We start from the raw sequence: 26,573 nt of genomic DNA, 5'->3' as shown, positions 1-26,573 counted from the left end.
GCTTGAGTATTCTGACCCCTTGGGATCAGCTGAACCTCAAAAGTTTTCAGCTCTGCAATGACTGACTTGATCTTGGCAAGATAAGCTATCATGGAGGGCTCTTTGGCCTCGTAGCTGCCGCTGATCTGATATGCAACTAGCTGAGAGTCTGTTTTCAGGCAGACATGATCGGCTTTCAGGGAGATGCACAATTCTAGGCCAGCGATTGCTGCCTCATATTCGACTTCGTTATTCGAGGCCTTAAAAGAAAATTTTAGTGCATACTCAAAGGATTTGCCTTCGGGAGAAGTTATCACTACTCCTGCCCCCGAACCGTTTTCGGTGGAAGATCCATCCGTAAACACGGTCCAGACTTTCTTTTCATTGTCTAGCGCTTCTTGGTATGAGCATTCGGCCAAGAAATCCGCTAGAGCTTGAGCCTTAATGGCAGCCCTCGGACGGTAGCTGATGCTGAATTCGGTGAGCTCAAAAGCCCACTTGGCTAGCCTACCAGATTTTTCAACCTTGCCGAGAACTTTTTCCAACGGCTGATCAGTTAAGACCACTATCTGATGGCAATCAAAATAGGGCCTCAGCTTCCGAGCAGCTACTACTACCGCGAAAGCGACTTTCTCGAGTAGAGGGTAGCGAGTCTCGGCATCCGTCAGTGTATGACTGACGAAGTAGATCGGTTGCTGACTTTTACTTTCTTCCTTCAGCAGTACTGCGCTGATGGTGGCTGGGCTAACGGCCACATACAGGTACAAAGTTTCTCCTTCAGCTGGGCTAGCCAGCGTTAGGAGTTGAGCCAGATGCTCCCAAAGCTGCTTAAAGGCAACTTTCTGCTCTTCCTCCCAAACGAGCTCTTTTGTTTTCGGGAGTTTCAGGGCTTTGAAGAAAGGTAACCCCTTATCCGAAGCTCTGGAAATGAACCTCGAGAGGGTTGCCATTCTTCCGGTGAGCCGCTGAACATCCCGCTTCGTTTTCGGCTCAGGAAGGTCGAGCGCCGCTTTGACTTTGGAGGGATTGGCATCAATCCCCCTTTTGCTGACCATGAACCCAAGGAATTTCCCTGACTTCACGCCGAAGACACACTTCTTCGGATTCAGCTTCATTTGATGCTTTCTCAAGGTGGCGAAAGTTTCAGCCAGGTCCTTTACATGGTCCTCAGGTTTTTTGCTTTTAACGATCGAATCGTCGACATAGACTTCCATGTTTCGGCCCTTTTGATCGGCAAAAACTTGATCCACCAGCCTTTGATAGGTTGCCCCCGCATTTTTCAATCCGAAGGGCATCATTTTGTAATTGTACACCCCAGTGTTCGTGACGAATGCTGTCTTTGCTCGATCGTCGGGGTGCATGAAGATCTGATGATACCCCGAGAATGCGTCCATGAAACTAAGCAAGGCATGGCCACTTGTCGAATCGACTAGCTGATCGATCCTCGGCAAGGGATAGAAATCCTTCGGACAAGCCTTATTTAGGTCCGTGAAGTAAACCCACATCCTCCAGGTACCATTGGGCTTCTAAACCATCACCACATTTGCCAGCCATTCTGGATATTGGCATGGTTCGATGAATCCTGCCTCCAGCAATTTTTTGACCTCGGCTGCGATGTCTCGGTTCTTATTAGCGGAGTAATTCCGCTTCTTTTGCTTAACTGGTCGACACGTTGGGTCAACATTAAGCTTATGGGAGATGAGGTCTGAACTTATCCCGGGCATATCAGCTGCCGAGAAAGCAAACACATCTCTGTTGTCCCGAAGGAGCTGAATAAGTTCACAACGGGTGTTCGGATCAAGGTCCATCCCGATTGTTACACATTTCTCAACGTCTCCTTCGGCCAACTCAACTGTTTCAGTCTATTGGTCCATGTCCATTGCTGATGGACTGGACTCTTCATAATCTGGCCTGCTGCCTATGTCAGCAGGTGTCCCAGTCTTTTTGTTCTTCGGCTGGCTCTCTGAGTCTTGCGGCTCAGCTGAAGAGCTAGCCTCTTCCCTTTCGGGCCCTTTACCTCTGGGTTCAGATCCTTGAGCCGAAGCACTTAGGCCTTTCGGCTTTTTTGTGCTTGGCTCTCTTTCTTTTTCTTTCTCCTCCTCATCCTTGTCGTCATCTGGGCGACTACTGGATGGCTTGAGGTAGTTGCACCTTCGGGCGTCCTTTTGGTTGCCCTGTATCCTTTCGGGGAAGCCGGCGTCTGAGACGTAAATCATCAGCTGATGATAAGTTGAGACGACCCCTTGGATCTCATGAATTATGGGTCTCCCCAAAATCACGTTGTACACTGAAGGAGCGTCAATGACCAAAAATTCAATCATGACGTTCCTGGCTGCCTCATCGAAGCCGATGGTGATAGGAAGTGTCACCTTCCCATCTGGATAAGTTGAAGCCCCGTTGAACCCGGATACCGGGTAGGGTACCGGCGTAAGGTGCTTGGGCTTCAGCTTGATTTGATTGTAGGCCTTTCGGAACAGAATGTTTGCTCCGCTGCCACCGTCAACAATGACCTTACTGACGTCATGGTTGGCCACCGTGGCGATGATCACCAACGGATCCTCGTGAGGGAACGCTATCCCCCGGCAGTCGGCGGCTGTGAACATCATGTTCGGCACCGGCGACTGGGGAGATTGAATGTCAGCGTTGTTCACCTGGTGAGTCAAAGCTCTAAGGTGTCGCTTGTGCTCCCTCCGAGAGTATATTCCTCCCGAGATAACATTGATCGGAGGGAATTTCCCCTCCGGCTTTTTACTGTTCTTCCGGGGGAAGTCGAGGTCTTGCCGAGAGTCCTTTGCTGACTTCTCGGATTCTTTTTTCTCGCGGTGATCCGCGATGTATTTTTTCAAGTATCCCTTCCGGACCATGTCCTCTATCTGGTCCTTCAGTTGGATACACTCCTCAGTGTTGTGTCCCGAAGACTCGTGGAACTCGCACCACTGATTTTTATTTTTTCGCTGATACCACTCTGGGAGTGGTCTCGGCTTTCGGTAACTCTGCTCCTCCTTCGTCACGCTGTAAATTTTGGCGCGTGGAAGAGAGAGCGGAGTGTAGGACTCGTATCTGCCTGTGTATGAGGCAGATTTTTCCTTCTTTGGGTCGCTGGCCGAAGATTGCTCCGAGGCCTTTGACTTTCCCTTTGCCTTATGGCCTTGGCCTTCAGACAAGAGTATTTGTCTTTGTTTCCCTCCCTCGAATTGAGGTTGGGTTTTCGCTTTGTTCCATTCTTCGGCTCGGATGAACTTATCCGAGGCATTCAGAGCTTCCTCCAAGGTCTGCGGGGTATGCATGACCATGAAGTCTAGGAACTTCCCGGGCTGAAGGCCATTCTGCATTGCAAAAACGGCTAGCCCCTGGTCCAGCTGAGAGACGCTGGATGACTCGTTACTGAAACGGGTCAGATAGTCTCGGAGGCTTTTGGTTTCCCCCTGTTGTAGACTCATGAGTTCTGCAGTAGTCTTCTCTCGGCGGTTTGCCGTGGAAAACTTGCTCCTAAATTTGGAGGACAGATCATCCCACCCTGTTATGGAGCCTTGCTTTACTCCCTTGGAGATCCACGCTTGCGCGACCCCCTTGAGAGTGGTTGGGAAATATTTGCACCAAGTCGCTTCGGATCTGGGGCAAAGATGCATATGAGTCTCATACGAGGCCACGTGATCCTTCGGATCCGAGGTCCCGTCATATGTGATGTGCGACGGTATTTTAACCGTGGGCACGCGCTCTTCCAGTATCCATTGCTCGAATGGTGAACTGTCGGGTAGCATAACGGCCTTGCCCTTGTTCCTAGCCGAAGGGACCGCGCTCCGCCCTCTTAGAGAGGCAGGAGTGGTTTTCGTCCCTGGCTGGGAAGTCTGGGCCTCGGCCGCAGGGAACGAGAGGCGACTGCGCACGCTCGGTTCCTTGCCGCCGAGTCGGTCGAGGACGCTTCGGCGAACAGTCTCAGGTTCTCGGTGAGTAGATTCTGGCCGAGAAGCTGAGCTGCTGCTCTTATGCGCTTCTGGTCGTGAAGATGAGGATCCTTTTAAAAATTGAGGGTTCTTTTTCCTCTCTTTTTCATTTTTCCAGGTATCCTCTTCCCACTCTTCCAGTTCCCGGAAGGAAGGAAGCTTCCCACCATCATGGTCTAACTTCCTCCGCTGATGCCGGGTATGCGGAGGGGTTCGATCACGAGGTGGAGGCATATTTTGTGCCCTCATCGCCTCCATGAGCACTGCCAGCGCTCTTGCCACCTCTTCCGAGCTGGGCCCCGTCAAAGGGGTCCTCGGCCGAGTATGGGAATGAGGGCGCACAGCCGATGGTTGGCTTTGGGGCACTGAATGTGTCCTATGATCGGACTCACCCCTGCTAGACCGAGAGTGACTCGGCCTATGATGAGAGTCATGAATTACGGGAGAAAGGGAATCCTCCTTGTATGATCCTCCCCCCGAGCTGGCACCCTTGGGAGAGTTCCGGTCCGGCGAGGGTGATGGTGTAGGGGTTTTAGGCTTTTCGCCCGCTCCTTGACGGAGGCCTTTGCTCTTGCGGTTCTTAGCCATTGCTACTAAGATTATTGCAAGATGATCTTGGTTAGAAATTTGGCTTAAAGATTTTTGAAAGTCTTACCCACAGACGGCGCCAAATTGTTTCGGGTGAAAACAATGGGACCTTGCCGAAGGTCCGATGAAACGGAGAAGACTAGATTCGGTCCAAGTAATGTTGGGCCGAAGGTTTCCTGCACAGTAAACACACGTAAACTAGCCTCGGGGGTGTTGCCGAGGAAGGCCCCTCCGATGCTAAAGTCAGTACAATGTGTAGAAAGAGAACACTATGCAAGAGAATTAGTTGCTTGAGGCTTTGCTTGAATATATGAGAATATATGAGAATGTGTGAATGAATGTGAATCCATGTAAAAATATAATATTGATGGCTTTTATACCTCTTCATACATGGAGAAGTTGGGCCTTAGCCCAATTGGCTTGCTTTGAGGGCTGATCTTTGACTTTAGCACAATTGGAGAGTTGAACCTTGATCTTGGGCTTTTAATTGGATCATTTAATGCCTAAGCCCAATTGGACTAAATTGGACCCAAACAGATAATAATGAACAAAATTAGCAAGAGTATATTGAATTTATCTTACAATTAAATGACTTTGCTGAATTCTTATCAAAATACTGTTCAATGTTGTTTTTTTTTGTTTTCTTTTATTTTCCTTTGTATACATACATATAGTTATCAATACACTGTACATCTTTTGGCATATATTCTTTGTAGAATTGATGACCATAGTTATCAAGTTACTGTTCATGTTTTTGGCTTTCTTGACTGTGTATATAAGTAGATCTCCGGGCTGCGGTAGCATTTCATTCCATCTTCGTTCTAAAATATTTTCATACATCAAATTATCGTGTGATACTACATTTGTATTTCTTGTCGTTCGGGTTGTTACACTGATCATCAGACAAGAAGGTATTATTAAAAAGCTATTATATGGCTTTAGTATCCATAGTTATTGTAACACTATATTAAATATTCTTTTTAGATGGTTTAAAGTTTACATTTATGATTAATATAGTTCTAAATACATATTTATATTACAAGTTTATTAATTATTCTTATAAGATGGGTTAAGACATGAAAACCAAATTAGTGACATCCTCGGTCGATTAGAAATAGATTTAGGTGATGATTTAGAAATGAATAAAAGCAAAGTAGAATAATTAACTTTGCACATGCAAAAACCATGGAATGTTTGAGAACCTTTTTTTTTTTTTCCCCGGCGAAATGTTTTAATTCCTACATTGTATCATTTCATTTGTGTAGGAGGGATCTTTATATATTGAAGGCTTTCACCGCAGAAATTTTGTAACTGAATATTCTACAGATTGAGTTGTTGTAAGTAAGTTTTTTAACTTTATTTTGTGGATTATAGCTGGTGAAATACCAATATAAAATAAAAGATGGGGACATAAACCTCACAACTATTAACTATGTAAGTATGTTTTTTTTTTTTTTTTTTTTTTTTTTTTTTTTTTTTTTTTTTTTTTTTTTTTTTTTTAAAAAAAGGTGCATTTTAAAAGCTGCAAATTGATCGAAGGCTTTCACCTTCTCAATTTAAAGATGTGGACAATTATCAACTACGTAAGTGTAAGTGGAAATATATTTATTGACTTAAACCCACTTCTTTCTACATTTTAATATTAAGATAGTATCTTTTTTTTTTTTGTTCCCTTCAACGAAACATTGTTTAACTGGCCAATCAAAAAATCACAGTAATTATTGTAAAATAATTAAAGTCTCTTGAATCTTAAAGTCCTCACACAATCACATGTTCGTCATGCAGTGGTTGAATTCAACTACTGATGATGCATTCAATTTTATAAACTGTCAATTAAATCGATAAAATTTGTACAAGTTTGTTCTTCAAAACAAATAAACTTGTATCTTACTTGGCTAAAAGGGCACCATCAAATAATTATAATAATAAAACAAAAAACGATCAGATTTTTCAAATTCAAAATCGCAATTACGAAAAAACCACAAACATGAGAAAATAAAAGGAATTTAACAATACCTGAGCTACGTCCTTATCGTTTTTGAGCTTTTCCTACACTTTCTCATGAATGAACTCCAAATGGGCATTTGGAAGAATGTTAGTTGATAATTACTATAATTAATCACCGTTGAGTTTCTCTAAGTCCACGATTCTACAAAATTACTTAAAAAACACATGGCTTATGAAAAATAGAAATCAAGTTAAAAAAAAAAAATTCAAATTAAAACTTACTCCTAACAGTAATAACCTATCCAATGTACTACTACTACTTTCCGAAATAGTACTTAAAATATGGATATATTTTTGGGAGTGGACATTTTTATACAGAAGTAGTACTTTTATAAGTATGATGGTTTGCATAGTTTTGAAAAGGCTATGGGTTTTTCTAAATGAAAGACTTCTTGTTTTTTTAAAAAAAAAGTATTTATAGAAGAGAAAATAGGTGCTTAAGTTAACAAAACAATAAAAAAAATAGGAAGGAGTAGATTAAAGTTGTTAGCTGACAGTATGCGTCTCTCGATGGGGTGGTTACTTAATTTTTGTAAGGAGAGAGAAAATGCCTGAATACATTATTTTTTAAAAAAACTTAATTCACTTTTCATTTAGTTGGATTCACGTGACTTAGGGAAATACAGGTTAGGTAGTACTCCCTCCGTTCCATAATTACAGGCAAATAATTCTAAAAAGTACGGTTTTTAAGGAGGATGAAAAAAGTAGAGGAATATTAAATGGAAAAGCTAAAAAGTGAAGAATGTTGATAAAAAGTAGAAAATATTATATGGAAAAGTTAAAAAGTGGGTAATGATTTTTTAGGTATGTGTGTATTTTGTATGAAAAAGTGAAAAAGTAAGTAATGATTTTTTTGGTATGTGTGTAATTTGTATGGAAAAGGTAAAAAGTAAGTAATGATTGGGTGTTATTTTTAGTAATAGGAGGAACATTTTAGAACACCCAAAATAGTATATTTGTCCGTAATTATGGAACGGATGGAGTATTTACTTTATTTTTTCTGACAATGTCACCTTTAGTGAACTTATTACGTCGTAGTTCGTGCATTTTTTGTTTTTAAAAAAAAAAATAAAACCATGCAATTACGAAAAATACTTGTACAAATATCTATAAACCTATAACCTATAAAAAAAAATAAAAGAAAACGGATGACACATGTTGCAGCATTTACAACGAGTTTTCAAATTTTATATAATTAAATCTAGGGGGAGTAATAAAGTGACAACTTATATGAAAAGTTCAAGCAGAGAACTATAGATTTTATAAAATAGCTAACCGTATTACATTACCAAAAAAAATATACTTACAAACTTATTAGTTCACATATTTTCAATTTTATACTCCCTCTGTTTTTAAATACTTGCTTCATTTCTCTTGAACATGCATGTCGATGCTAATCTTTCATCACTAATTTCTTTAATTATCAATACGTATAAATTCTAACAATTGAAAATTAATAATCTATTCATTGAGATGATTCCAACAAGTACCCACGAGACTATATTTTTTCTTATGTATAAATCACAAATATAAGTCACAGTAGGACAAATGAATAGTGCAAAAAATTAAAATGGAGCAAGTACTTAAAAACGGAAGGAGTATCTTATATCAACATTTCTTTTTTAAAGTGTGTCGTTTTCTAGGATACAATAATAGCGAAAGACAAAACTCCATTGGGATCCTTTGCTTTTTTTTCGGACAAATAAAGAAAAGGCAATAAATAATTTAATACCCAACATGAGTCACATAAATAATGTGCAAAAGCATCTAATTTGGTCATATACAAATAATAATTACTCGTATATGGAGCATAAGTTTCTGAATTAAAATAGGAGACTGCGAATTGAAGGCATAACTTGTAATCTACTTCCACACCACCGTCAAACAAGCCGAAGATGACAACATCCAATGACCACAATAATCCCTCAATCTGTTTAAATTAATACGGAATATTCAGACAATTCCAGTAAAATCATTTTCCTAAAGCACCTTTGATAAAGTTTTAAAAAATAATAGTTATACAAGTGCACCTCAAATATTCCTAGATAAGTGCTTATCTTGAGCTTATTCTATAAATTAATCATGAAACATTAGAAGTACAATATAATGTATGTAAGGGACCCTCGATCATATAAAATCTTAGAAAGAAAAAGCTTTGCTTTGCACTCAAAATTATATTCTCTCCGTCCCTTTATTATATGCCTGCATTTCTTTTTGGAGTGATCAAAATAAAGTGTCTGTTTTTTCTATTTTAATTTTTTACATATATTCTTATGCATTGCTTTTGTTTAATTTGTTTTCCTATTATTTTAAAATACTGAATATGTCAAATACAATCAGAACAAACAACATGAAAAGACCTCCAAAATATGCATACGTTCTACCTGTGCCTACGCTTTGTGAGTATTGTGGAGCAAAGCTATTTAAGGACGAATCAATTAACCTATGTTGCAACCAAGGAGAGATTCAACTTGCTCCTAACCATATGCCAGATAGTTTGCGTAACCTATTTCTGTCATTGGACAACAGCTCTGAGAGTTTTCGTAAATATATTATTTTGTACAACAATATGTTTGCGTTTACATCTTTGGGTGTGAAGAAGGATAAAGAATTAGCGCGAAGACATCATGGTATTTACACATTTAGAGTCCAAGGGCAAGTATATCATAACATAAATGATATACGTCGAAATGATGAACAACCGCGATATTTGCAGCTATATTTCTATGACACAGATGTTGAGTACCGACATCATGTATCAATTTTTACGGATCTTGATCCACGTGTGATCGGCCAATTAGTGCACTTAATGGAGCTAAATTCGTATGTTCAATTTTTCCGGTCACTTAAAGATGTTAATATGGCTGACACAAGTCACATTATAATCCGATCTGATCCAGATCAAGACCAACGTACTCACAATGCACCTACTTCTTCCCAAGTGGCAGCAATTTGGTTGGAAGATGCAGGTACGTCTGCTCCGCTGCAACGCGATATTGTGGTTCGTGCACATTCAGGTGCACACCATAGTATACTGCATTACTACGGATGCTATGATCCATTACAATATCCGATTTTATTTCCCTACGGCCAAATTGGTTGGCATAGACAGATATATAGATATAAAACAAAATATCTAAGAAGACAGGAATGTCACACATTTCCGATAAATGAAGTTCTTGTCAAAACTGTTGATGATCTTCTAGAAGCTGAAGAACAAGGTTTGGCTATTAAATAATTTATTCGAGAAAAATTTCATTTTAATCAATAAAAAAACACCACTTATTTTTTATCTTTTATTTTTTATATAGGAATTCACTCATCAACGTCTGAAAAAAAAAGTTTCCTGTAGAGAATATTATTGCTACCGATTACAGATTCGTATACGAGATAATTCCTTTCCTCTGCGATGTGGGCGCTTATTACAATAGTATATTGTTGATATGTACATCAAAATTGAAACTTCGCGTTTGGATTTTATTCGTCAAAACCAAGACACAATTAGAGCTGAACTTTACCAAGGTATTCTCGACAGCTTAAACACTGGCGTATCACATGGATTAAATATTAGGCATGGATTCATTCTCCCTCCTTCGTTTATTGGTGGTCTACGAGATATGAGGCGCAGATACCTTGATGCAATGTCTTTAGTTCAGCACTACGGAAAACCTGATATTTTCTTGACCATGACCTGCAACCCTTCATGGCCTGAAATTACAAATGAACTGCTACCTCACGAGGAAGTGCAAAACAGACCTGATCTAATAGCAAGAGTTTTCCACGCAAAATTAGCAGAACTGAAAAAAGATATTGTTTAAAAGAAACTATTTGGCGAGGTTGCAGCATATGTTTACATAATTAAATTTCAAAAAAGAGGATTACCACATGTACACTTTCTCATCATTTTAGATTCAGCATCTAAGATTAGAACTTCAGACCAATACGATGAGCATGTCTGTGCAGAGGTACCCGAACAAAAGACTAACGCTCATCTTTACGAAGCTGTTTTTAAGCATATGATGCATGGCCCCTGTGGAAATGATAATCTGGGAAATGTATGCATGCGAGATGGAAAGTGTAAAAACCATTACCCTCGAAGCTTTTCTGAAACGACATCGACAGGTCATAATTCATACCCTATATACCGACGTCATAATGATGGAAAAAAATATTTGGTACGCAGAGTACGACTTGATAATAGGTGGGTAATACCATATAATCCGTATTTACTAGCAAAATATGACTGCCATATAAATGTAGAAGTGTGCTCTACAATAAAGGCAGTTAAATATCTGTATAAGTATATATACAAAGGTCACGATCGGGTTGTCTTTGCTTTATCTAATCCCGACAACATAAGCATAGGAGATGAAATCTCTTCCTTTCAGACAGCGCGATGGATATCGCCCCCAGAAGCTTCTTGGCAAATTTTCAGATTTCCGCCGAATGGTATACATCCAAACGTTGTTTCTCTGCAAGTACATTTGCCAAATATGCAAACTGTGACATTCCATTCACAAGAAAGGTTACAGACTGTTGCATTTGACTCATGCAGACAACGAACTATGCTAACTGCTTTTTTTGAGATGAATCAAGTTGATAGCTTTGCTCGCACATTACTGTACCAAGAATTTCCTCAACATTACACATGGCGTGGCAAAAAAAGTGAAAAAATTTGGCGACGCCGTCAAACGACAAATACTGCGATCGGACGTGTTGTACATGCAAATCCAACAGAAGGTGAACGTTTTTACTTGCGGTTACTGCTCACAAATGTTCGTGGTCCAACCTCTTTTGATCATTTTCTGACCTTCAACAAAGTAAGATATTCTTCATTCCGAGAAGCAGCATTTCAACGAGGTCTACTCGAAGCAGACGATTCTATAGATAAGTGCCTACAAGAAGCTTCCCAAAGTCAAATGCCTTTTGCCTTACGACAACTATTTGCTACATTGTTGGTATACTGCAATCCCGATGATCCAAACTGCCTGTGGGAAAAATTTTATCCATATCTTTCTGAAGATTATAACCATAACTTCCCTTCGAACAAAAAAAAGGCCTCGCAAATTAACTATAAAAAGCATTTGTTACCTTGTTGAGTCAATGGGAAAGTCTTTCGACACCTACAATTTTAGATTGCTGGAGCTTGAAGAAGATGACTTAGCGAAAGGAATGAAAGAAATCGAAGAAGAGCTCCAGATTTCTATTCATCCCGAAGAAATAAATGCTGTCAATTTACTTAATAGTGAACAAAAAATTCCTTACAACATAATTTACAATGCAGTCCTTGATAATAAGCCGGCAGCTTTCTTTGTTGATGGCCCTGGTGGTACAGGAAAGACTTTTTTATATTCTACATTACTCGCTAATGTAAGAACAAAAGGAATGATTGCTTTAGCAGTTGCGAGCTCTGGTATTGCTGCATCTGGTCTGTTTGGAGGTAGAACTGCAAATTCTCGATTCAAAATACCTTTAGATGTTGATGAGGTTCCAAGTCCAAGTATTTCCAAACAAAGTGCTTTAGGACAACTTATTCGTCTTGCAAAACTTATTATATGGGACGAGGCACCAATGGAATTGCGTCAAACAATTGAGTTCTTTGATATATTGCTACAAGATGTCTATTCAAACAAATTGAAATTCGGTGGAAAAGTTGTTGTTTTTGGCGGTGACTTCTGACAAGTGCTACCTGTTATACCTAAAGGAAGTCTGAATGAGGTTATTGCAACGAGTTTTGTGATGTCTCCTTTATGGTACGCACTCCAGAAAATCCATCTAACTCAAAACATGCGAGCAATTAGTGACCCAACTTTTAGTAATCTTGTCTTACAAATTGGGAATGGTGTGCCCCCTTATAAAGATGGGGAAAATATAGAGCTTCCTAAACCTTTAGTCATACCATATGACAATGAAGATTCATCTCTGGAACTCTTAGCAAAAAGCATCTACCCTGATATTTCGAAGACAACTTTCGATTCTTCGACTGCAACAAAAAGAGCTATTTTAACTCCGAAAAATGAACATGCTACAAAGATAAATTCTCTTTTAGTGCACAAACAGCCAGGAAAAGCTTATGAGTACAAAAGTTTCGACAGCTGCACAGATAGTACATCCGAATAATATCCATCTGAATTTCTTAATAGCCTAGCCCTATCCGGCCTTCCGCCTCATCATTTGACTTTAAAGGTAGGCAGTCCAATAATTTTGCTTAGAAACTTAGATCCAACATCAGGCTTATGCAACGACACCAGATTAGTATGCAGAGCCTTTTTCCCCAATGTTATTGATGTTGAGATAACTGTGGCACATCACTGCGGTCAACGTGTTTTTATACCTCGGATCCCATTACAACCATCAGCTACGGACAAGTACCCTTTTAGGTTTACTCGCAAACAATTTCCAATCAACCTAAGCTTTGCAATGACTATTAACAAGTCTCAAGGTCAAACGCTTGATAGAGTTGGCATATATTTACCACAACCGGTCTTTTCTCATGGTCAATTATATGTTGCACTGTCTCGCGCTAAAAAAGGTAAACATGTTCAAATATTGATAAAGCCCTCTGCGGATGAACCACATGGATGGAGAAAGACTAAAAATATTGTATGTTATGAGATTTTAAGACGTGCTGGAATATTGTAATTTTACTTATCTTTCCTTTTACTTACGTTATGATTTTACTTCTGTTATAAGAAAGAGTAAAAATGTTGTATATTATGAGATTTTAAGGCGTGCTGGAATATTGTAATTTTACTTATCTTTCCTTTTACTTACGTTATAATTTTACAGTATTGAAATGTTGTATATTATGAGATTTTAAGGCGTACTGGAATATTGTAATTTTACTTATGTTATGAGAAACACTAAAAATGTTGTATGTTATGAGATTTTAAGGTATGCTGGAATATTATAATTTTACTTATCTTCCTTCTTCCTTTCACTTACGTTATACCATGATATTATAATTTTATCGCTTGTAATATTTACTTACATCACATTGATGCATGGCAGGGTCAATTTAGATTGCACAACGACATAATGGCTGCTCAACAACTTCCTCTTGCCAATTTGACAGAGCAAAGCCGAAATTTTACTACAATAGCCACATTAATAAAGAAGCACCCTGCAAAAAAATCTCGCGAAGGCACGACAAATTTACAACAACTTATTTTTGAAGACGCACAGGTATATCATACACAATTTATAAAATATTAATTATGTCAACATAATTAACAACTACTTAACATTGAAATTTCCAGGGAACACAAATGAAGGTTGTGATCTTTGAACGAGATATTGAGTTGTTCAATAATCTTCTTATTGAAGACAGAGAATACAAAATTACCAACTGTATCATAACTCGCATACCTGACATGTATGTTAGAGACAATCAGCTATATCAGATGACGATCAATTCTGCAACAAGAATTTCTGATACACGACAAAGACCTGAACCAAGCTCATTGCTTGTTCTACTTAATCGGGCTCTGGATTTCGTCGGCACATCTAATCGAATAGGTAAATATTACTTAATACCCATTCAGATATTATAATTACTTTAGGTGCATCGTAAATACACATGAATTAATTGACATATACAACTAAGTTCTTTGTATTTTTTCCTTAGATATTATTGGGATTGCTATTCACATATACGATGTAGAAACTATTCGCTCCAAGACTTCCGGACTGCCTAATGAAGTGCGTAGGATTAAGATCATAGATTCCAAGTACGTGTATATATATTACAACAATGTAAAATGCTTTTTCAATACAATAGTACTTTAACTTAATTATTACTATTCTTGTGGAACATTTAACTTCTTCTACTTTTTGTAGCATGAAACCTGTTACGCTATCAGCATGGACTACTTTGGTTCACAACGAAGCTGCCAATGTTGATGATATTATAGATACGATGCCTGTTATAGAAGTTTCTCGCGTCAAAGCATCAACTTTTGACGGTATATGATATAAACTAATAATTATAACATAATAAGTACACTTTCACTAACTACCTGAGCCATATATGTTTACAGAGGGTTCATTCAACACGACCTTTGCTTCCTCACTGAAAATTAACCCAACTACTCTAGAAGCACAACTTCTCCGAGATTGGTAAACCAAATTTCAAATATAATTCCATTTGTGTATTAATTATTACTTAACTTACACTGTTGATTTACAGGACGGTGAACAACAAGGACCAAATTCGAATCCTTCAAAATTCACTCGTTACAAGAACAACAGAATGTTCTCAACAGCCTGAATTAATAATTCCAATTTCACAATTACCTGAGCAAGAGGTAAATTACATATTACACAAATTAAACTGAACAGCGTAATGTCTTGTATAATTACATCTGCATTTGTTTTGGTATAAGTCTGGAAAAACAGTACGGATCATCGGACGAGTCACTGACATTACAAACAAAAACAGTATTGTATACAATGCATGTAATGTCTGCAGCAAACGATGTGAAACTGAAAGAGGGTTAGTGTTCAATTGTCGTGCTTTTAGCTCTCCGCACGTAGGAACATCCAAACCACGGTAATTGATATACCACTACTAATAACATAGCATACAATCACTACTTTTCTTTATCCTATTAAATATTTAATCATGCGTAATTATACACGTTGTAGAACTGTGCTGCATATTACTTTTGCTGACGACAGTGGTGATATACCAATCACACTTTTTGGTCATCTTGCTGAACAACTGATAAATGATGATGCTAATCATATGGCTACGCTCACACTACAAGTATGTATGCTTTAACTAATATTACATTCAAAACTATAAACAAACTCACAAGAATCATTAATCATTTTATACACAATTATAGGAACAAAGATCTCTTGTAGACAGTTGTATAACAGCTTTTAAGGACAGGGAGCTTACCATAGAGATGACGACGTACATGTTGGGAGAAGGATTTCAGCAGCTCCGCTGGAAAGCTAAGCGCATCATTGAAGCTTAGATGTAGAATAATTTCCAAACGTGTTTATAATATATATATGTATATAATTTCACGCTTTCAGTACAAACTTTGTTTCCTTAGACAATTTCAACTTTTAAATGTATAATAAATAATGTTTGTTTGAATACATATGTACTTCTATATGTAGATTCGCACTAAATAAACATTTGTTTTACGTATTTACCATATTTTAATGTTTTACTCTACAGTATAATAAATCCTGTACAATTTATTGGAATATCAAATATATAGAATTAATATAACATATTCTAAGCACATAGGATTAAAATAATAAATTAGAAATGAATACACACGGATACCCCACACACACACATGTAAATTGTACAATTTACATTATAGACACTTGTGCAACATGCATAAAACATAATACATGTCTCACATGTGTACTATAAAACATTTTTAGTTTTGACACGCATGTTTGAAACTCAATACGTAATAAAAGATCATTACAAGATTTTTAAAGTATGCCTATAAATAGAAATAGAAACTTAGATTTTCTCTTAAAACAATAACTACTGCAAATTCACTTCATACGTAAAAATTTCATTAGCTCACATTAAAATACTTAGTTCTTAACCATCATATAATGGATGAACCACGGAGAGTCTTGGAAACAAATATCAAAATAATTCTACACGATATACTACTTCAGCTGGGATTACCTAAAGTAGAATTCGGTATTTATGTTGTCACCAACAATGAAGTAAAAGCTTATATAGATATAAATGGTATTCCTAATGTCCCATGTCCTGTACGATTTATTGGGACACCAGCTACTTGAATTGGTCCATCACAACAAAACGCTGCTAGACAAGCACTCAACTTTCTTCAACAAACTTATAATATAGATGTTGGCGACTATAACTACTATCAATTGAAATTAGAAGAACACAATCATAAACAACTTTTACAACAAATTTTAATAAACTTAAGCTTTAAATTATATTTATACATGTATTTATCTTTAATAACAAATGTGTGTGTGTGTATGTGTGTATACATACATACATATATATAGAGTTTATATTATGTATAATATATTTAGATTAGTGTGTATGTATATACATACATATATATATATATATATACACACACACACACATATATATATATATATATATATATATATATATATATATATATACACACATATATATATATATACACATATATATATTATAGATTTTACGAAATTTAAATATTTATTCTGTTACAAGCTGTACTTATGTAGTATTGTAATTGTATTGTAAAATAAAATAATATATTCAGTTTGTACATCTATACTTTTTTTCCTTCCAACTTTTTTTGTATTTTTTAAATATTTGTATAGTTCTTAAACCTACCAAACGTCAATTGATAAAAAATCTATTTAACAATATTTAGATATATACTAACCAAGTTGTTGTCCGCGTGCGTAGCACGCGGTGCCACAACTAGTCTTCTAAGAGATAAATTTGAAATGAATAATGAAAATTTATATACTAAGGTTGTATAGAATTAGATGCCCCTTATAAATGAGATATTTCACCAACTTAAGGGGAGAAGAATCGGTAAAAGTTGGAAAATCGAAAAAAAAAAATGATGATCCCTATAATGATAATTTGAAAAGTTATTAACCAAATTTTGTCTATATATTATCAAGATATGTTGCACATTTATGATTTGATTTGTATTCAGTTATGACTCATGATGAATAGAGTTGAAGATATATTTTGGTTATATTATGTGTATACATTGAGATAAAATCTTGTCAGTTATACTTGAATTACTACACCTGAAGTGTGGGTCGTATGATCAGTTCCAAAATAAAGATAAGTTTAAAATAAAGATATGATATGTGGCAAGATAGTGCACTTAACACTTTTAATAGTGTGATATTATATAAATATCATAGTGTATGAAGTACCCCAAAAGTGGTATAGATATCTAAATTATTACAATAAATGTCCTATGATGTAAGAAAGTTATAATGATACCAATTGGAGATGTATTCAGATATCATAGTAATTTCTCATGCGAAATTATATCTTACTGAATTTTATAATGCATGTATAATATAGAACCGATAAATAATACGCTTGTGCATGATAGAATGGACTAGTGAATAAGGGATCTGAGATATATACGTCCATTTTGATGTCAACATAATAATAATGATCAAAAATTTATCATGGACCAGAAGTCCAATGAATTATGAATTTTTAAAATCTACCTTGTACAGTGTTTTGCATTATTTCGAATTCTATGTATATTAATATGCATGTGTGAGTCATAGGTAATTCATTGTATATTTTGTTTAATATGTTATCATGTATTCTATATCTCATATTGCATGCATTAGTTTCTATACAATAATTGTGGTGTATGTGAATGTTCTTTCAAAGTATAACAAGGCATATTACAACTTTGATAGAAAATTAGAAAGTGGTATTTATATTCCAATGGGCTTATAAATGTGATGAAATTATTGATTACGTCGATTTTATAGCATCTTATGAATCATGTTAGAAGAGTTTCTGAGGAACTTAAGTACGACTTATTTATATATCTAGCCCTACAAATTTTATATTTTGAATATTGTAACTATATCAAACTTTTGGTCTATGTGACTATATTATTGACATCTCAACCTGAAGTTTGAGCATATGAGAATTAGTGAGATCAAGAATTACTATTGTATTTGCATGAGAATTATAGTATCATTTATGAAACATCTAAAGAATATCAACGGGGTGCTTATGCGTGAGACTGTTATCTTATGGTTCAGAAGAACCATGATCAATGCGTATAATTACATGTGTTATATTATTATTATTTCATACAATATTGAAAAAAACAACATTAATTATATCATGCGTTGCCATATAATTATTAAGGAAGATTTGATCAAATAATGATCATCAATTTCTATTATCCACGGCCTCTAGAAGAAGGTTTAAGTATAATGATTATGCAACTTTAAAAGAGATTTTGAATGAAATGTGGACAAACAATTATTATTATTATAAAAAAAACCTGTAAAGTCAATCAATTTACAACAAATTGGTGGGGAGCCGAGATACAATTTTGGCCCCCACCCCTCTAGCTATTGCGAACCCGATCCTGCTGAAGATGTGAGCAGCCGTATGAGCACCAATATCCCGAGTCTTAGCAAACGCCTGAACCCGCTTCAGCAACGCAATAGCATCCTTGTTTAATTCCCCCAAGGAAGAAAAGGAGAAAGGAAGAAAACCATAGCCAATAGCCCTGCAATGCGCCCCATACTTGTCACGCTTCCGCTGAGCCGCCGCCGACACAACACGACCAGGAACGAAGTCAGCCAACCCCGATTGCGTTAAAGGTGAAGACCCGTCAAGTCAACACATACATCAAGGCCTCTATCCCAAGAATAAAGCAACACATCTGCTGGTCGAAGAGCCCCGTCGTTCCCTCCAGTCAACCCAACGTTAACCTCCTTTCGAGCAAAAATCCCAGACCGAAAACAAATATCAACAAGGGTGTCACGACTAACGTTGTGCCGATGTTTAATACCCACCATCCCAGCACAAGAAACTGCATGATCCCCATAAATATCCCCGTCAAAAACCCTTGAGCAAGCTTAACACGGTGTTGAAACGGAGAACAAAGGAACACCCAACCGGTAGCAAAGAACACTACGGTAAGTCTTATCGTTCATAGTCTGACCCAAACCCGATATCAGGACCGCCCACTAGGATGAAGAGTGATCCCCCTGCTGGGACTTATATAAGGCTACCTGACGCGGAGTTAAGGAGAAAGTGGAATCCGCAGATGCAGTTACCTTCGTAAAATATATATCTGCCAACTTTTTCATGAGTCTGGAGGCAGCGATCTCACTAGGGTTACTCATAAGGTCAGTCTCCACAGCTCTGTTAAAAAGTCTAAGAGCACCATCGAAGGCCGGTCCCGGACCAACAATATCAGAATTGCGAAGAAGCGTAGCCTGAAGACGATAAGACTACAGACGCGATGCTAGGAAAACATAATGTCGAACATCACCCGCCGAATAGACACCCAAACCACCATAAGAAAAAGGTCAGGTGGCAAGTCGCCATTGCCAATCACCAAAACTAGGCCCTGAAGCTGTTACAATGCGCTCCAAAGAAACCCGAAGGGCCATGTTAAAAGAAACTTGCGCTATTTCAAAAAGACTTAGAGGACAAGTGCGCATAGCAAAGTAGAGTTTGGAAACCCCAATACACGCATGAAGAAGCAACAACTCACATTGGGGATCATCGAGCTTAGCAACAGCATCCATTAGCACAATGGTCTTCGACACTCTCTATGAAGCAAGCTCACCACAGAAAGAGGAATCAGCACTGACAGGACCACCCAGTAACTTAACACCATGCACCGGAAGACCAATATCCAGTGGAAAGACATCGACAAGACGGCTACGAGGGTCCTCTGAGGGCCAAAATACTTCCGTTTTCTCTACGTTTACATGGAGTCCAAGACGAGGTCCCTCCGCTAAAATCAACTCCAAAACCTTTCCTACCGCTAATGTGTCACCAATAATAGTCCCATCATCTAAATACCAATCTTGCAAACATAAGTCAAAAGAATCCTTGATTTGGCACACTAACGGATGAAGAACCAAAGCAAAAAAGCAAAGGGCCTAGAGGATCACCCTGTTGCACTCCCTGACATGACCATAGGTATGCTCCCCGTAAAACAGCTTGGCTGGAGTAGGATAACAGAATTTAACCCATCGCGAGAGAGCTGGGAAACGGAGACGAACCTCACACAACATAGCCGAACGGTCTACCAAGTTAAAAGCATTCTTAAAATCCACCAACAACATAGAGAGACCAACATCACCACCACACGCCTCAATCAAACGATTAACAGCATGAAGAATAGCCTCATCACTCGCCGACACCCCAACACCAAACTGAAGACCTCCTAGATAGCTTCCCAAACGCGGATCAACTAAAGCAGCCCCAACCTTTGAAACTAGACGCCTCCAAACTGTACCCAGAGCAATAGGCCGAATACCACCTCCAGGCTTAACAAGCGGCGTGAGAGGAGCACTAGCAATATACTCTCCCAACACAGCAGGACATTTCCCAGCGAGAAAAAGATTAATCACCTGCGTAATAGAGTCTACCAACTCATCTGAAATAGCAACTGCAACACCACTCAAACAATCCATAAGGTGTTGAGCATGCAGGCCGTCTCTACCGCATGACGTACCTCGCGGAAAACCCCTAATCTGATCCAAAACAACAGCAGGAGTAGCAATAATGTGCTGATCAACGGGAATATCCGGTAAGATAGGAGCCGAAAAGGAAGGGTGCTTAGTTTGCAAATTCGCAAGAGAAGCATCATTGTAAGGGGCAAGACCAGAAGACGAAAGAACCCTAACCGCAGCAGTGAAATTCTCGTCAGAAATCTTTCTCTTACATTGCTTAATATTACGCTCGGACAAATCATGGTCCTCATCAGCGTCGAATAAAGGTGGAGACACATCAGCCAACGTGTCTCGCACAAGCTGCACAAAAAATTATTATTATTGTTATTGTTATTGTTATTGTTATTTTTATTGTTATTGTTACTGTTACTGTTACTGTTACTGTTACTGTTACTGTTACTGTTACTGTTACTGTTACTGTTACTGTTACTGTTACTGTTACTGTTACTGTTACTGTTACTGTTACTGTTATTGTTATTGTTGTTGTTATTATTATTATTATTATTATTATTATTATTATTATTATTCTTGTTGTTATTGTTATTGTTGTTATTGTTATTCTTGTTATTGTTATTGTTATTGTTATTGTTATTATTATTATTACTATTATTATTATTATTATTATTATTATTATTATTATTATTATTATTGTTATTATTGTTATTGTTATTAGTGTTGTTATTATTAGTGTTGTTATTGTTGTTATTGTTATTGTTATTGTTGTTATTGTTATTGTTATTGTTATTGTTATTGGTATTGTTATTTTTATTGTTATTATTATTATTATTATTATTATTATTATTATTATTATTATTATTATTATTATTATTATTATTATTATTATCATCATCATCATCTCAAAAACAAAAGTCATACAACCTACAATAAATTAGTGGGAAGCTGAGATACAATCTGGGCCCCCACTCCTCTAGCTATAGCAAAGCCTATCCTAGTGAAGATATAAGCTGCAACACGAGCCCCAATGTCCTGCGTCGTCGAGAATCTCTGAATCCACTTCAGCAACGCAACAACCTCCTTCCCTAATTCCCCAAGCGAAGAAAAGGAGAAAGGAATGAAACCGTAGCCAACCGTCCGACAATGAGCTTCATACTTAACCCGCTTCCGATGAGCCGCATTAGCCACAACCCGTCCTGGAAAAAAGTCATATAGCCCTATCTGTGTCAAAGGAGAAGACCCTGTGATGTCGACACATACATCACGACCATGATCCCATGAATAAAGTAACACATCGGCAGGTCTGAGGGCCTCGTCATTCCCTCTAGACAACCCTATGTCAACCTCCTTTCTTGCTGAAATCCCAGATCTGTAGCAAATATCAACAAGTGTATCTCGAACAACATTATGTCGATGCTTAATACCTACAATGCCAGCACACGACACCGCATGGTTGTCGAAAATATCCCCAGTAAAAACCCGAGAGCAAGCAGAGCACGGTGTCGAGACAGAGAACAATGGAATACCCAGCTGGTAGCATAACACACAGCCACACATCGGTATGTCTTTGCATTCATCATCTAACCCAACCCAGAAATTATTATTATTATTATTATTATTATTATTATTATTATTATTATTATTATTGTTGTTGTTGTTGTTGTTGTTGTTATTGTTATTATTATTATTATTATTATTATTATTGTTGTTGTTGTTGTTGTTGTTGTTGTTGTTGTTGTTGTTGTTGTTGTTGTTGTTTTTGTTCTTATTCTTATTGTTGTTATTATTGTTATTCTTATTGTTATTGTTGTTATTATTGTTGTTATTATTATTGTTATTATTATTATTATTGTTGTTGTTGTTGTTATTATTATTATTATTATTATTATTATTGTTATTATTATTATTATTATTATTATTATTATTATTATAGGTATGGTAATATGAAGACTCACTTGTTCGCATGAAGATTTGGGAGGATCGAAAATCAAGGAATGTACTATTCTGTTGCATGTGAGACGACAATCAACTATATTGGATTTATTGCATTAGAAGACCTCAAGTTATGTATTCATCAAGGGGATAAATTACGCGATGCACTCTTTTTTCATTAACTATGATTTTGTCCCATATTGGGTTTTCCTGGTAAGGTTTTTAACGATGCAGCGTTTTGAGCGTATTACGAAGAATGTTGTACTCTTTTTCCTTTATAAGGTATTATGATATGTCCGATTTATATAGTGTTTTACCCCTGTCCCTTGGTCATAATTAGTAGTGCTTTTGGCTTTTTAGAGCCACTTTTATTACTAATTGGTGTTTTCTAGTGTTTTCGTAGATTTGGTTGACTTTTGCAGGGATTTACACTTTTGGAGCATTTTCTCGACATATTATGGAGCAACTACAAGCATTGGTGAAGCACGATCAGTTTCTATAGCCCAGGGCCGGTTAGAGCCATCGAACCGGTGATAAGGGCTCGGTATATGTGATACCGGGGCATTTGGACCAAGTATTCAAGACCCGAAGAGGAAATCCAGATTGGCCCGAAGAATTGGAGCCCAATTGTAGTCCAAATAGTGGCCCAAGAGAGCCGCCCGGCAAAAGAGGCTGGCGCCCGGCCGGGCGAGGAAAGCAAGGCTGGCTGGCGCCCGAACTCGCGCCCGGCTGGGCGCGAGATTCATACTTAGAGGAAAAAGGCGCGCCCGATCGGGCGCGTGTTATTGTTAGGAGACGATTAGCGTCGTTTAAGTTTGTTTTAGTTTAGGATTCTTACGGAGTATAAATATTAAATACTTCTCCGTAAAACGAGTTTAGTACCTTCTTTTTACTCTTTCTTAATTATTTTCTTAGATTTTCTCTCTCTACTTAGCTTTTAGATTAGTTTCTCTCTCTTATACTTTGTTCTCAACTTTATTCTTAATTCCAGATTTATTTGGTAACGATTTCTCTTCTCTTAATCTTAGTTATTTTATTTTATTCCTTTGATCATGTCTTGTTTTACTACTTTGATTAGTTTAGATTTAATTATGTGTGAGTAGTTTTATTTCTAGGGTTTGTGGGGATCCATAAATAATATGAAGGGGTAATTTATTGTTATTAATTGTCAATGTTAGATTAATTTTTTATTGATTGATTTAATGCTCTGTGATTAGATTTGCCCAGATCTTTTATGCATAAGTTTAACAATATTGATTCGAGATTCGACAGATGAGAATTGATGTTTAGGTCTAGTTTCAATAGGCAGGTTAATTTATAAATGATTGAGTCGAGATTCGAAAGATGAGATTTAATACCGGCAAATTAATTGTGTGATTGTAATACGTAGCAAAAGCCCGTTATGATCTGATTAATGTGTGCATTGATGATTGATTATTATGTTTTACCCTAAAATATTATTTATTGGTGAACCTATGCCCCAGATCCTTTTATATATTGTTTTCTCCTTATTCTTAATCTCCGTAGTTTATTTTATTATCCAAATTTACATATTGGTTACTTTATAATTTAGATTACTTTAATTAATTAGGAATAGAAAGACTCGTTTCACTGTGGATTCGATCTTACTTCCCTATCTACATTAGTTAGAGGATTTAGGAACTACTTTTGATTAGGGGATACGAGTTTACCCTGTCAAAATTTGGCGTCGTTGCCGAGGAAACGGTTCTATTTTTATTTGTGATTATTTTTGTAGTCTAGGTTATTTCTTTTTGTCTTAGGGAACGTTTGTAACACCCTAGAAATTCCTTTCTTTTAAATACCCACTTTACTTTTTAAAATACGATTTAGGAATATCTAAGACATTACCGCCACCGTGAAAACGGCTAAGGCAACTATCAAAGATACACAGCGGAAGACTTAAAATTAAAAACCGTTTAAACAAGTCAACTCAAAAGTCAACCAAACGAAAGTAAAGTTTAAAACCAAACAAACAAAGTCAAATAAAATCAAACTACAACTTGGAACCATTAGAGACCCTTACTCAAAACCGTTCCAAAATCAAACCTTTGTGTTAGTCCACATAAAATATGTCATAAATAAATAAAGCATAAAACACATCGTAAACTAATGGAAGCTAGCATGATTCACTCTTATCTCATGCCCCATCATGAATATGCTTCAATACCTGAAAAGTTTATCTCTACTTGTCCCCACTACGCTCCATTAAAAATGGGTCATCATAGGGCCAAGATAAAGACATGGCCAAACACACAAACACACACAATCAGCAAAGCTGAGTACATAAGCGTAATTAAATACACTAACATGATTTCACCTATCAGCACACACTTACCTCATTGCACCTATTTACAAGCACACACAACAATCAACAAGACACATTAACTAGACACTAAATAATTCATTTAGCGTTGATTACGCATCGAACGGGTTTCCAACTATACTTCCCCCAAATAAATTGAGGTTAACTGACACGGGAGCTAATCGTGCCAGCGACAAAACTACTCAAAGGTGGCGGAATTCCTGCGCATAATAATAAATAAAAAGGAATGTACAGCGTCGTGTACTCCATTAGAAGTTATGGTTAAATATAAAACCCCATAACTCCCCTCATTGTTCATACTCAAGGTATATACGTTCCAAGAGTTTTGGTGCATAATCTCTTTCACTTTACGTTATTTACATGTTATTGGACTTGGTGATGACTCTCAAAGCATACTAAATCAATCAACAATATTTATTCAATCAACCAAATATACCAATTTAATTCTTGAATAGTTAGTGACCACGTATTATTTAATGTTGAACCCTTTTTAATTCTACCTTAGTGTCAAAGACACCTTAACGCATAAAGCGCCAAAAATCCTATCCCTCGGTGTTAAAAACACCTTAAGTGCACAAAGGCACCAACATACAATTTATTCCTTGTGTACATAAACACTTATATAGCTCTTTCCTCATGCTTAAAGCATCAATAAAAATTATTTGAACCATAATAAAATTCCTTTTCAATATTCCAAACATAACAAAGCATGTAGTTAAATTAATCATGCATTCTAACTTGCCATAAATAAAAGTGTGGTTCAAACACAACATGACAAACATTAATTTTCCAACTATTAATCCATCTCAAATAAATCATGCTTTCTACTTTAATCACCAATATCAATAATCCACAATTTCCAATCATAAATCTTAGCATGATACTATTTAGGATAAATTAAATCAAACCTAGCATGATACTACATCACCAAAAATATACTAAGTACGCGAACGTACCTTGAGTACGATTTTAAAATTGCCACGACTAGTAGAAATTGCTTACTTCAAAGTCTCCTACACATTAAAATCATAATAGAGTATTAAAATCCACTCTAAACAAATTTCCATCAATATATACTATTTTAAAACCCCTCATAATTTAATTAAAGTAAGCTGAAATTATATTTAAAATACCATAATTAAGTCCCAATTGATGGGTAATTAAAATTTCTTCAAGAAACATAATATTAAGTGTTCTACATAAAATTCCAGCACTTTATTTTAATTAAAACTTGCTGTAATTAAGCCTTAAAAAACTTAAAACAAAGGTCTACCCCAATATACATCATAATCCTTCAATAACTCATAAATCAAGAACCTAGGGTTTCAAAAATTGGGGCTTTTAATTAAAAACCAAATTTGAAAATTATTAACATAATTATAATAATCAGACATCAAAATTAAACCCCAAAACTCATAATTTACAATTAGATTAAAGCCTAGATTAAATTTGAGTAAGAAAGATTTGATTTTTAAATTTTTTTTTTCGAAAGCCCCGACTGCCGACAGCAGGTCGGCGCCATTGCCGGCTGCTGCCAGCACTGGTGGTCGCCGCTGCTGCCGGCTGGTGGCTGGTGGTTGGCGGCCCACTAGTGGTGGTGGTTGCCG

At 36.9% G+C, this 26,573-nt stretch overlaps 2 protein-coding genes across 2 annotated transcripts; both read left to right on the top strand.

The window, feature by feature from the left end:
* The first annotated feature begins 11,621 nt into the window (after positions 1 to 11,621).
* Positions 11,622 to 12,197, top strand: LOC110694565 (ATP-dependent DNA helicase PIF4-like). Its single transcript, XM_021871737.1, has one exon. It carries the CDS (start codon positions 11,622 to 11,624, stop codon positions 12,195 to 12,197), a length of 576 nt encoding a protein of 191 aa, XP_021727429.1.
* Positions 12,198 to 13,556: 1,359 nt separating this feature from the next.
* On the top strand, positions 13,557 to 15,502 carry LOC110694563 (replication protein A 70 kDa DNA-binding subunit B-like). Its single transcript, XM_021871736.1, has 9 exons — positions 13,557 to 13,703; positions 13,778 to 14,036; positions 14,146 to 14,248; positions 14,358 to 14,482; positions 14,558 to 14,636; positions 14,707 to 14,824; positions 14,903 to 15,069; positions 15,165 to 15,285; positions 15,368 to 15,502. Exons 1-9 carry the CDS (start codon positions 13,557 to 13,559, stop codon positions 15,500 to 15,502), a joined length of 1,254 nt encoding a protein of 417 aa, XP_021727428.1.
* Positions 15,503 to 26,573: the final 11,071 nt, after the last annotated feature.

The sequence above is a fragment of the Chenopodium quinoa genome, unplaced genomic scaffold (genome assembly GCF_001683475.1).
Source record: "Chenopodium quinoa cultivar QQ74 unplaced genomic scaffold, ASM168347v1, whole genome shotgun sequence".
Lineage (NCBI taxonomy): Eukaryota > Viridiplantae > Streptophyta > Magnoliopsida > Caryophyllales > Amaranthaceae > Chenopodium > Chenopodium quinoa.
Note: the sequence above shows the minus strand (reverse complement) of the source record. Positions and strands in the feature narration are given on the sequence as shown.